Below are 12,080 nucleotides of genomic sequence, written 5' to 3' on the forward strand. Positions count from 1 at the left end.
CGTGTCGAAAGTACTGGGTTCAGTTGAACCCGATAGTTTTATGCTGCATCCGCCCCTGGGTATCGAGACATTAAAGAGCAACTACATAAATTTATGTTCCGCGTCGAAAGTACTGATTTCAATTAAATCCTATAGTTCTATGCTGCATATGCCCCAGGGTATCGAGGCATTAAAGAGCAACCATGAAAAAGAGCGATAGTAATAAACTTGAGGGACAAAAGGAAGCGCTGGAAGAATAAGGAGTGCTATCACCTAAGCAACTAATACCGTGAAAGAGTTTATATTCCTTAATAATATGCGAACACTTACATGAGGCATATGCAAGATATACTTGTATACAAAGAGTAAGCTACCTTCACATTAAAGATATACAAAATAAATTTCAACATTTTCAATTCCAAGCAATAAGACACTCCATTGTAGGTAACAATTCTTGTACCTCACCTTTCTTGATTCTTTGAAGCTCTTTAGCAACATTAATCATATTTGGCCTATCTTCACCAACTTTTTGAGCACATTTCAAAGCCAAATTCAAAAATGCCTTCAGTTTCTTTTGTTCGACTTGCAAAATCTTGGAATCAATAAGATTATCGTCTAACTTATTGTTCTCGACACATTTTGATGCATAATTCTCCAAAGAAACCAAACCATAATCTTCAGTATAATATTTTCCCTCATGATTAACCCTAATTTCTTTCCCACTTAACAACATAAGCAAAAATAACCCAAAACTAAATACATCTGATTTTAATGTAACATTACTAGACCATACATATTCAGGATCTAAATACCCAATTGTCCCTATTAAATCATCTTGTACTTTTACTTTACCAATTGGAAGTGGTATACAACATTCAAAATTATACAATTTTACAACACCATTTTGGTCCAAAATTACATTGCTAGAAGTTAAATTCCTATGAATAACTGGTGTTGGAAATTCAGTATGAAGATAAAGAATTACACTTGCAACATCTATAGCAATTTTCACTCTTTTTTCCCATGTCAAAAAATTTTCACAAGAAGGTGAGAAAAGTTTAAAAAAATAATTAAATTGTGAATATTCATAAACTAAATCTACCCTTTCAAATTCTAAACAATAGCCTATTATTTTTGTGATGACGCCATCACTTGTGTTAGAAACAAATTCTGTATTTCGAGGCCTTAAAACCTCTTTTTTACCTCACCTCGATTTGCGTGCGTGGTCCGGACGTATATCCGAAAAAGCTTTTATGTGAAAATATGAGAAATAGAAATTTCTAAAGTTAAAATTTTATTATGGTTGACTTTGGTCAACATTTTGAGCAAACGGACCCGGATCTGTGTTCCGACGATCCCGGGAGGTCTGCAGTAAAATATGAGACTTGGGCGTATGCCCGAAAATGAATTCCGTGGTCCCAAGTCTTAGAAATTAATTTTTAAAAGAAATTATTTTGCTGAATTATTTATGAAATAAAGAAAAGAATTAATGTTTGAAACCGTTGGTATCGGGCCCGTATTTTGGTTCCGGAGCCGGTACAAACTTGTTAAAGTATTTAAATGATAACTGTGAAATTTGGTGAAACATGGAGTTTATTTGACATGATTTGGACCTCCTGTTGAAGAGTTATGAACTTTAAGTGTTCTTGATGAAAATGATATGTTTTGAGGTTTAATTCATAGTTTTACATATTTTTTCATGATTTGATTGCACGAGCAAGTCCGTATAATTTTTTTAGGTTGGTGTGCATGTTTGGTTTGGAGCCCCGAGGGCTCGAGTGAGTTTTGGATAGGCCACAGAGTGGAATTGAACTTAGGAAGCTGCAGGTTTACAGCTGGTATGTTGCAGGTCTGTAGGCTTCGCAAATGCGAAGCCTAGCTCGCAAATGCGAGAAATCATCGCAAATGCGATATCTGACCTGGGCTGCCTTGGTCGCAAATGCGACTTCTTTATCGCAAATGCGGCATTGCATTTGCGAATGGTCCCTCGCAAATGCGAAGGTGATCGGAAATAAGTTGGGTCGCAAATGCGATAAAAGCTTCGCATTTGCAAAGTTAGCAGTCTGAGGTATTGTGACGAGTATCTATACGTAGCTATGTGTTATTTGTTGAGTACGACATATAGGTATGGTGACGAGTATCTATACGTTGGTGTCAAGCGTGCCCGCGAGTCTTGTACCATGATTAATGTGTCTCCGTTTGTATAGTTCATGCCTCATGTGATGATTTCTATTGTTGAGTAAAGCTTGTGGAAGTAATAGTGGTATTTGAATATTGAAAAGCATTGGCTCAAGTTGTATAATGAATTGTGGAAGTATAATTGGCAATTGAACCCTATAGACCATTGACTCAAGTTGTGAGGTGAGTTGTGAAGTAAATGTGAACAAGAGAAGAGGATTAATGTATTGTCTCCCTTGCCGGGAAGTTGTTGTTTTTAATGCTATCTCCCTTGTCGGGATGTTGATGCTTTTGATATTGTTTTCTTGCCGGTATTTGATTGTTGAACCATTGTTCCCTTGCCGGGATTTTATTATAATTTTATTTACTTCCTTACCCTTATTGTTTGTGATTATTTTTTGGGTGAGGAAGAGCGTTAAAGCACGAAGGTTGATGTCATGTATTATTTTGGTGAGAGAGTGTTAAAGCACGAAGGGTGATAACGTGTATGAGTTTGTGAGGAAGAGTGTAAAGCACGAAGGGTGATTTCGTGCCGCACGATGTACAATTCCGTGCTGATTATATTGATTTTTAAGGTGAGGACGAGAGTAAAAACACGAAGGGTAATGCCGTGTAGATTATATTGATTCTTATAGAAAGGACGAGAGTAAAAGCACGAAGGGTGATGTCGTGCATTTATTTGATTTCTAATTCTTCTTGATAATTGAGTTATGGTGTTCCTTATATTTACCTGTTGTCCTCCTGTTATCATTTGATGTTTCCCCGCATCATGTTTTCTCCTCCCATTCTTAACTATACACTCCTGCTTTATTTTTTGTTGTATATGATTTAACTGCACATGTTTATTTTGTAGTCTGGTCCGAGCCTCGTCACTACTTCGCCAAGGTTAGGCTAGGCACTTACCAGCACATGCGGTCGGTTGTGCTGATACTACACTCTGCACTGTGTTCAAACGGGTGACTTGCCTAGCTTTCACTAGTAGGCGCCATCACGACTCCTGAGGGTGGGAAATTCGAGTCGTGACAAGTTGTTATTAGAGCTCTAGGTTACATAGGTCTCACAATTCACGGACAAGCTTAGTAGAGTCTGAAGGATCGGTACGGAGGCGTTTGTATTTAACCCCTAGAGGCTACAGAGTTAGGAAAAACTTCACATCTATTCTTTCCTATCGTGCGGCTTGGTTTCTCAATGCTAATTGAATTTCTATTCTGTTCTTTAGCAGATGGCGAGAACACGTACTTCCTCATCCACTGATCAGCAGCTCGAGCCTCCAGCAGCAGCTCTCACGAGAGGAAAAGGCCGAGGCCGTGCTAGAGGCCGAGGGAGAGGTAGAGCTCAGCCCAGAGCAGCAGCACCAGCGGCGGAGCCTCAGGTTGAGTTTGATGATGAGGTTTTGGCCCAGGCAGTTCCAGTGGGCCCAGCTCAGGTCCCATAGGGGTTCATTTCTACCCCAGTACTCTAGGATGCTCTGGTCTGTCTAGTAGGCGTTATGGAGAGTGTCACCCGGGCAGGCTTGCTTCCTGTAGCACCAACCGTCTCTCAGGCTGGAGGAGGAAACCAGACTCCTGCTACTCGCACTCTGACGCAGATGGCTCCCCAGTTTCAGATTCCAGCAGCTCAGCCAGTTGGAGCAGTTCAGCCGGTTGTGGTAGCTCAAACCGGTGATGGAGCAACTATGTATGCTGATGCCTTGTGTAGATTGTACAGGTTTACCAAGCTCTTCACTACCACTTTCAACGGTGCGTCTTCTGAGGATCCCCAGGATTATTTGGACAGCTGTCATGAGGTTCTCAGGAACATGGGGATACTGGAGACCAATGGGGTCGACTTTGCTACTTTTTGCTTGTTTGGATCCGCCAAGACTTGGTGGAGAGATTATTGTTTGGCTAGACCAGCCGGGTCACCAGCTTTGACTTGGGAGCAGTTTTCTTAGCTATTTATGAAGAAATTTCTCCCTATCACTCAGAGAGAGATCTATTGGAGGCAGTTTAAGCGTCTCCGACAGGGTTCCATGACTATTACTCAGTACGAGACTAGGTTTATTGATTTGGCATGTCATGTTCTTATTATACTTCCCACAGAGATAGAGAGAGAGAGAGAGAGAGGAGGAGGTTCATTAAGAGACTCATCCAGCCTATTCGACTTCATATGGCTAAGGAGACGGGGAGTGAGATTTCTTTTTAGGAGGCGGCCAATGTGGCCAGGAGAGTTGAGATGGTTCTATCACAGAGAGGTGGTCAGGGGTCTAACAAGAGGCCTCGTCATTCAGGTAGATTCAGTGGCACCTCGTCTGGAGGCAGGGATTCGTATGGTAAAGGCCATCCTCTTAGGCCTTTTCAGTTAGCACTTCAGGTTCATATGTAGTATTCTAATTAGCAGTCCAACAGTGCACCACCAGCTCATATCATTGCACCGCCGCTCAAGAGATTTTGGGGTGGTCATTCACGTCGGCAGGGTTAGTAGTCTCCGCAGCCGAAGGCTTGTTATACTTGTGGTGATATGTGCCACATTGCTAGATTTAGCCCTCGAGCATCGAGCAGCTCTCAGCATTAGGGTTAACATTCCATGGTTCAGGCACCGAGTGTTCCACATCCCGCTCAGCCAGCTAGAGGTGGAGGTAGAGGTGCTAGAGGTGGAGGTAGAGGTATTAGAGGTGGAGGTCAGGACGCTGGAGATGGAGGCTAGCCAGCAGCAGGCCATCCCAGAGATGTAGTTCAGAGTGGTAGGGCCTAGCCCCGATGTTATGCTCTTCTAGCTAGGCCTGAGGCTAAGGCTTCTGATGCAGTTATTACATGTATTGTTCTGGTTTATAGTAGAGATACTTCAGTTCTATTTGATCCGGGATCTACATACTCCTATGTGTCATCTTATTTTGCACAGTATCTGGTCATGCCTAATGATTCTTTGAGTGCTCCTGTATATGTGTCTACGCCGGTGGGTGATTCTATTGTGGTAGATCGTGTCCATCGTTCATGTATAGTTGTGATCGGGGGTATTGAGACTCGTGTAGATTTGTTACTTTTGGACATGGTTGATTTTGATGTCATATTGGGGATGGAGTGGTTATCACCTTACCACGCTATCTTGGATTGTCATGCCAAGACTGTGACCTTAGCCTTACCGGGCTTACCTCGTTTAGAGTGGAGAGGGACTCCTGGTCATTCTACCCATAGTGTTATCTCATATATGAAGGCTTGGCGTATGGTCGAGAAGGGGTGTTTGGCTTATTTGGCATATGTTCGTGATTCTAGTGCCGAGGTTCCTTCTATTGATTCTAGTGCATGTTGTTCGTGAGTTTCCTGAGGTATTTCCTTCAGACCTGCCGGGTATGCCACCCGACAAGAATATTGACTTCTGCATTGATTTGGCTCGGGGCTGCACCCAATCCATTTCTATCTTGTCGTATCATATGGCCCCGCCTGAGTTGAAAGAGTTGAAGGAGCAGTTGCAAGACTTGCTTGAAAAAAGGCTTTATTAGACCTAGTGTCTCACCTTGGGGTGCGCCGGTGTTGTTTGTCAAGAAGAAGGACGGATTGATGAGAATGTGTATAGATTACCGGCAGTTGAACAAGGTTACAATCAAGAATAAGTATACATTGCCGAGGATTGATGATTTGTTTGATCAGCTTTAGGGTGCCAAGGTATTTTTAAAGATTGACTTGAGATCTGGCTACCATCAGTTGAGAATTAGGGCATCCAATGTCCCTAAGACAGCTTTCCGCACTCGGTACGGGCATTATGAGTTCTTGGTGATGTCATTCGGGTTAACAAATGCCCCAACAACTTTTATGGATTTGATGAACCGAGTGTTCAGGCCTTACTTGGCTTCGTTCGTGATAGTCTTCATTGATGATATTTTGATCTATTCCTGCAGCTGGGAGGAGCATGAGCAGCATCTGAGAGTGGTCCTCTAGACTTTGAGAGATAGTTAGTTGTATGCAAAGTTTTCGAAGTGTGAATTCTGGTTGAGTTCAGTTGCATTTTTGGGTCATGTTGTATCAGTAGAGGGTATTCAGGTAGATCCGAAGAAGATAGAGGCAGTCAAAAACTGGCCTAGACCAGCATCAGCTACAGAGATCTGGAGTTTCTTGGGTTTGGCAGGTTATTATCATCGGTTTGTGGAGGGGTTTTCATCTATTGCAGCCCCGATGACCAGGTTGACCCAGAAGGGTGCCCAGTTCAGGTGGTCGGACGAGTATGAGGCAAGCTTTCAGAAGCTCAAGACAGCTTTGACTACGGCGTCAGTGTTGGTTTTGCCCACAGGTTCAAGGCCATATACAGTTTATTGTGATGCATCTCATATTGGACTTGGTGCGATGTTGATGCAGGATGGCAAGGTCATTGCCTACGCTTCGCGGCAATTGAAGATTCATGAGAAGAACTATTCAGTCCATGATTTGGAGTTAGCAGCCATTGTTCACGTGTTGAAGATTTGGAGGCATTATCTATATAGTATGTCATGTGAGGTGTTCACGGATCACAAGAGTCTACAATACTTGTTCAAGCAGAAGGAGCTAAATTTAAGGTAGAGAAGGTGGTTGGAGCTGTTGAAAGACTATGATATCACCATCTCATATCATCCGTGAAAGGCCAATGTGGTGGACGATGCTTTGAGTAAGAAGTCAGCAAGTATGGGCAGTCTTGCGTATATTTCGGTCGGTGAGAGACCGCTTGCTTTGGATGTTCAGGCTTTGGCCAATTAGTTCGTGAGGTTAGATGTTTCTAAGCCCAGTTATGTATTAGCTTGCCTTCTTTATTGGAGTGTGTCCGAGATCGGTAGTATGATGATCCTCATTTGTATGTCCTTAGAGACACGGTACAACACGGAGTTTTAAAGCAGGTTACATTAGGAGATGATGGAGTTTTGAGGCTACAGGGTCGAGTTTGTGTGCCTAATGTGGATAGGTTCTGGGAGTTGATTTTAGAGGAGGCCCATAGTTCCCAGTACTCTATTCACCCAGGCACCACTAAGATGTATCAGGATTTGCGGCGTCATTATTTGTGGAAGAGAATGAAGAAGGACATTGTTGCATAGATGGCTAGGTGTTTGAATTGTCAGCAGGTTAAGTACGAGCATCAGAGGCCTGGTGGTTTGTTCCTGAAGATTGAGATTCCTGAGTGGAAGTGGGAGCGCATCACTATGGACTTTGTTGTTGGACTCCCACGGACTCAGAGGAAGTTCGATACAGTATGAGTTATTGTTGATAGGCTGACCAAGTCAGCACATTTCATTCCTGTGGCAGTCTCCTATTCTTCCAAGAGATTAGCTGAGATCTATATCCGGGAGATTGTTCGTCTTTATGGTGTGCTCGTGTCTATTATTTCGGACCGAGGTACGCAGTTTACCTCACATTTGTGGAGAGCAGTTCAGCGGGAGTTGGGCACATGGCTTGAGTTGAGCACATCATTTCATCCTCAGGCGGACGGGCAATCCGAGCGCACTATTCAGATTTTGGAGGATATGCTCTGAGCTTATGTCATTGACTTTGGAGGCTCGTGGGATCAGTTTTTGCCTCTAGCAGAGTTTGCCTACAACAATAACTACCAGTCGAGTATCCAGATGGCTCCTTATGAGGCTTGATATGGTAGGCAGTGTCGGCAACCGGTTGGATGGTTCGAGTCAGAAGAGGCTCGGTTGTTGGTTACAGATCTAGTACAGGATGCATTGGACAAGGTCAGGATTATTCAGGATAGGCTTCGTACAGTTCAGTCCAGGCAAAAGGGTTATGCTGACCATAAGGTTCGTGATTTGGAATTCATGGTAGGTGAGCAGGTGTTGCTTCGGGTGTCGCCTATGAACAACATGATGAGATTTAGGAAGAGGGGAAAGCTTAGCCCTAGGTTTATTAGCCCGTTTGAGATTCTTGATCGAGTGTGAGAGGTGGCTTACAGACTTGCGTTGCCACTGAGCTTATCAGCCGTGAATCCAGTGTTTCACGTATCCATGCTTTGGATGTATCACAACGATCCATCCCACGTGTTAGATTTCAACACTGTCCAGTTGGACAAGGACTTGTCCTATGAGGAGGAGCCTGTAGCTATTCTAGACCGGCAGGTTCGTCAGTTGAGATCGAAGCGTTTCCCTTCTGATCATGTTTAGTGGAGAGATCAGCTTGCTGAGGCATCGACCTGGGAGTGCGAGTCCGATATGGGGAGCCGTTATCCCCATCTTTTCCCCGACTCAGGTACTTCCTTCTTATGTCTGTTCGAGGACGAACGATTGTTTTAGAGGTGGAGGATGTGATGGCCTTTTGTCATCACTTGTGTTAGAAACAAATTCTGTGTTCCAAGGCTTTCAAACCTCCTTTTTACCTCACCTCGATTTGTGTGCATGGTCCGGACGTATATCTGGAAAAGCTTTTATGTGAAAATATGAGAAATAAAAATTTCTAAAGTTAAAATTTAATTATGGTTGACTTTGGTCAACATTTTGAGCAAACGGACCCGAATCTGTGTTCCGACGATCTAGGGAGGTCCGCCGTAAAATATGAGACTTGGGCGTATGCCCGGAAATAAATTCCAAGGTCCCAAGCCTTAGAAATCAATTTTTGAAAGAAATTATTTTGCTGAATTATTTATGAAATAAAGAAAAGAATTAATGTTTGAAACCATTGGTATCGGGCCCGTATTTTGGTTCCGCAGCCGGTACAAACTTGTTAAAGTATTTAAATGATAATTGTGAAATTTGGTGAAAATGGAGTTTATTTGACATGATTTGGACCTCCGGTTAAAGAGTTATGTACTTTAAGTATTCTTGATGAAAATGATATGTTTTGAGGTTTAATTCATAGTTTTACATATTATTTTCATGATTTTATTGCACGAGCAAGTCCATATGATGTTTTTAGGTTGGTGTGCATGTTTGGTTTAGAGCCTCGAGGGCTCGAGTGAGTTTTAGATAGGCCACGGAGTGGAATTGAACTTAGGAAGTTGCAGGTTTTCAGCTAGTATGTTGCAGGTCTGCTGGCTTCGCAAATGCGAAGCCTGGCTCGCAAATACGAGAAATTATCACAAATGCAATATCTCACCTGGGCTGCCTTGGTCGCAAATGCGACTTCTTTATCGTAAATGCGGTATCGCATTTGCGAATGGTCCCTCGCATATGCGAAGGTGACCAGAAATAAGCTGGGTCGCAAATGCGACAAAAGCTTCGCATTTGCAAAGTTAGCAGTCTGAGGGGTTCGCAATTGCGAACCCTGGTCGCAATTGCGACACATGTAACCTGCAAAATCATAACTTAGACGCATTTCAACCATTTTTCAAACCCTTTCAATAACAAAACACTCTTAGGCGATTTTTCAAAGACAAGTACTCTTCCAAATCGATTGTAAGTCATTTCTAACTTGTTTTTATTAATCTTTAACATCTTTTCTCATAATTTCAACTCAAATCAAAGGTTTTCATGGGGAAAATTTGGTGTTTTGGGTAGAACCTAGGGTTTTTAAATTTTGGGGATTTGGACCTCGATTTGAGGTCCGATTTCAAAATAAATTATATATTTGGGTTCGTGGGGGAATGGGTAATCGGGTTTTGGTTCAAACCTCGGGTTTTGACCATGTGGGTCCGGGGGCGATTTTTGACTTTTTGAGAAAAACTTTAGAAAACCTATTTTCATACATTGGAATTGATTCATTTAGCATTTATTGATATAGTTAAGTAACTTATGGCTAGATACGAGCGAATTGGTGGTGAAATTAAAAGGTAAAGCGATAGTTGAGACTTGAATTATGTTCGTGACATCGAGGTAAGTGTTTGGTCTAACCTTAGCTTGAGGGATTAGGAGTCGTGTCCTATTTTCTATGTGTTATTTGTTGAGTACGACGTATAGTCATGGTGAGGAGTATCTATACGTTGGTGTCAAGCATATATGTGAGTCTTATACCAAGATTAATGTGTCTCCGTTTGTATAGTTCATGCCTCATGTGATGATTTCTATTGTTGAGTAAATCTTGTGAAAGTAATAGTGGTATTTGAATATTGAAGAGTGTTGGCTCAAGTTGTATACTGAATTGTGGAGGTATAATTGGCAATTGAACCCTATAGAACATTGACTCAAGTTGTGAAGTGAGTTGTGAAGTAAATGTAAACAAGAGAAGAGGATTAATGTATTGTCTCCCTTGCCCGGATGTTATTGCTTTTAATGCTATCTCCCTTGCCGGGATATTGATGCTTTTGATATTGTTCCCTTGCCGGGATTTGATTGTTGAACTATTGTTCCCTTGCCAGGATTTTATTATAATTTTATTTACTTCCTTACCCTTATTGCTTGTGATTGTTGTTTGGGTGAGGAAGAGCGTTAAAGCACAAATGGTGATGACGTGTATTGTTTTGGTGAGAGAGTATTAAAATACGAAGGGTGATGCCGTGTATGATTTTGTGAGGAAGAGTGTAAAGCGCGAAGGGTGATGCCGTGCTGCACGATGTACAATTTTGTGCCGCTTATATAGATTTTTAGGGTGACGAGATTAAAAGCACGAAGGGTGATGCCGTGCAGATTATACTGATTCTTATGGCGAGGACGAGAGTAAAAGCACGAATGGTGATGCCGTGCACTTGTTTGATTTTTGATTCTTGTTGATAATTGAGTTATGGTGTTTCTTATATTTAGCTGTTGTCCTCCTATTATCATTTGATGTTTCCCCACAGCATGTTTCCCCCCTCCTATTCTTACCTGTCCACTCCTGCTTTTATTTTCCCCTATATATGATTTAACTGCACAGGTTTATTTGGTACTTTGGTCCTAGCCTCGTCACTACTTCGCCGAGGTTAGGCTAGGCACTTACCAACACATGGGGTCGGTTGTGCTGATACTACACTCTACAATGTGTGCATATCCTGGTGCAACAGCTTTTGGACCTTACCTTGGGGTTGCTGCCTTCAGTCCATTCGGAGATCCAAGGTAGTCCTGTAGGCGTCCGCATGCCCTGACATCTCCCTCTATCCTTCATCCTGTTTCATTTACGTATTTCAGAAACAGTGTTGTACTTATTTTTCGGACCTTGTTTGTAGTATTCCTAGACCGTCTGTGAAGTTGTGACACCAGTTCTGAGTAGTATTTGTTTAAGAAATTGTATTGGAAATATTTAAATGGTTTTAGTTGTTTCTTCCGCTTGTTTAAATTCCGATGTTATAAATTGTTGGTTCCTAATTGATTAAGGATTAAAAATGGAAAAAAGTAAATTGTTCAAACAGTTGGCTTGTCTAGCTTTCACTAGTAGGCGCCATCATGACTTCCGAGGGTGGGAAATCCAGGTCGTGAAAATTTTAAGGAAATTTTTAGGGTAACTCATTTCAGAAGAAATTACTATGTCACGTATTACATGGTCGTGACGATCCATTTTCTTTTTTCTCTCGTATTTTTTTACTAATAATTTTTTCTCATTGAAATTACCTTTGTATAAATAGGGGCCTAACACTTTCTTGAAATCCATTTGTTGAAGTAATGATTTCTTCTGCAGTGAAGCTTCTAAGAGGGATTTTTTGTTGGCCATAATTGCAAAAAGAAAGCTGCTCTTTTAGTAATGCACTTTCATTTATGAAGTAATGTAGAGATTTTTCATTGTTTTCTTTTTTGTTTTCCTTTTTTGAAAGTAAAAAGGGAAGTTTTTTGCCTAGATTGTTCATGGAAATTGAGAGATTGAAGAAGTTTTGTGCGATGACCCAAAAGGTCATCACCTTTTTTAGAAATAAATTCTGTATTCCGAGACCTTAAAAACCTGTCTCTGCATCACCTCGATTTGTGTGCACAGTCCAGGCACGTAACCAGAAAGCAATTATGTGAAGATCTGTGAAAAATGATAAAATTTGCCTTTAAAATAAGTTTAAGTTGACTTCGGTCAATATTTTGGATAAACAGACCCAGACCCGTAATTTGACGGTCCCGGAGGGTCCGTAGAAAAATATGGAACTTAGGCGTATGCCCG

The 12,080-nt window shown here is 41.8% G+C and overlaps 1 protein-coding gene across 1 annotated transcript; it reads right to left on the bottom strand.

The window, feature by feature from the left end:
* Positions 1-391: 391 nt before the first annotated feature.
* On the bottom strand, positions 392-11,648 carry LOC138890449 (non-functional pseudokinase ZED1-like). The gene is made up of 2 exons (XM_070173836.1): positions 11,549-11,648; positions 392-1,104 (listed from the first exon to the last, which is right to left on the bottom strand). Exons 1-2 carry the CDS (start codon positions 11,646-11,648, stop codon positions 392-394), a joined length of 813 nt encoding a protein of 270 aa, XP_070029937.1.
* Positions 11,649-12,080: the final 432 nt, after the last annotated feature.

The sequence above is a fragment of the Nicotiana sylvestris genome, chromosome 1 (genome assembly GCF_000393655.2).
Source record: "Nicotiana sylvestris chromosome 1, ASM39365v2, whole genome shotgun sequence".
In the NCBI taxonomy this organism is placed as follows: domain Eukaryota; kingdom Viridiplantae; phylum Streptophyta; class Magnoliopsida; order Solanales; family Solanaceae; genus Nicotiana; species Nicotiana sylvestris.

Bases quoted from the DNA above. Each gene is read 5' to 3' on its own strand.
- LOC138890449 (XM_070173836.1), bottom strand. From the start codon at position 11,648: ATGGCCAACAAAAAATCCCTCTTAGAAGCTTCACTGCAGAAGAAATCA. The intron at 1,105-11,548 runs GTAATTTCAATG...CAAAAATAATAG, and splicing joins AGGCCCCTATTTATACAAAG to GCTATTGTTTAGAATTTGAA.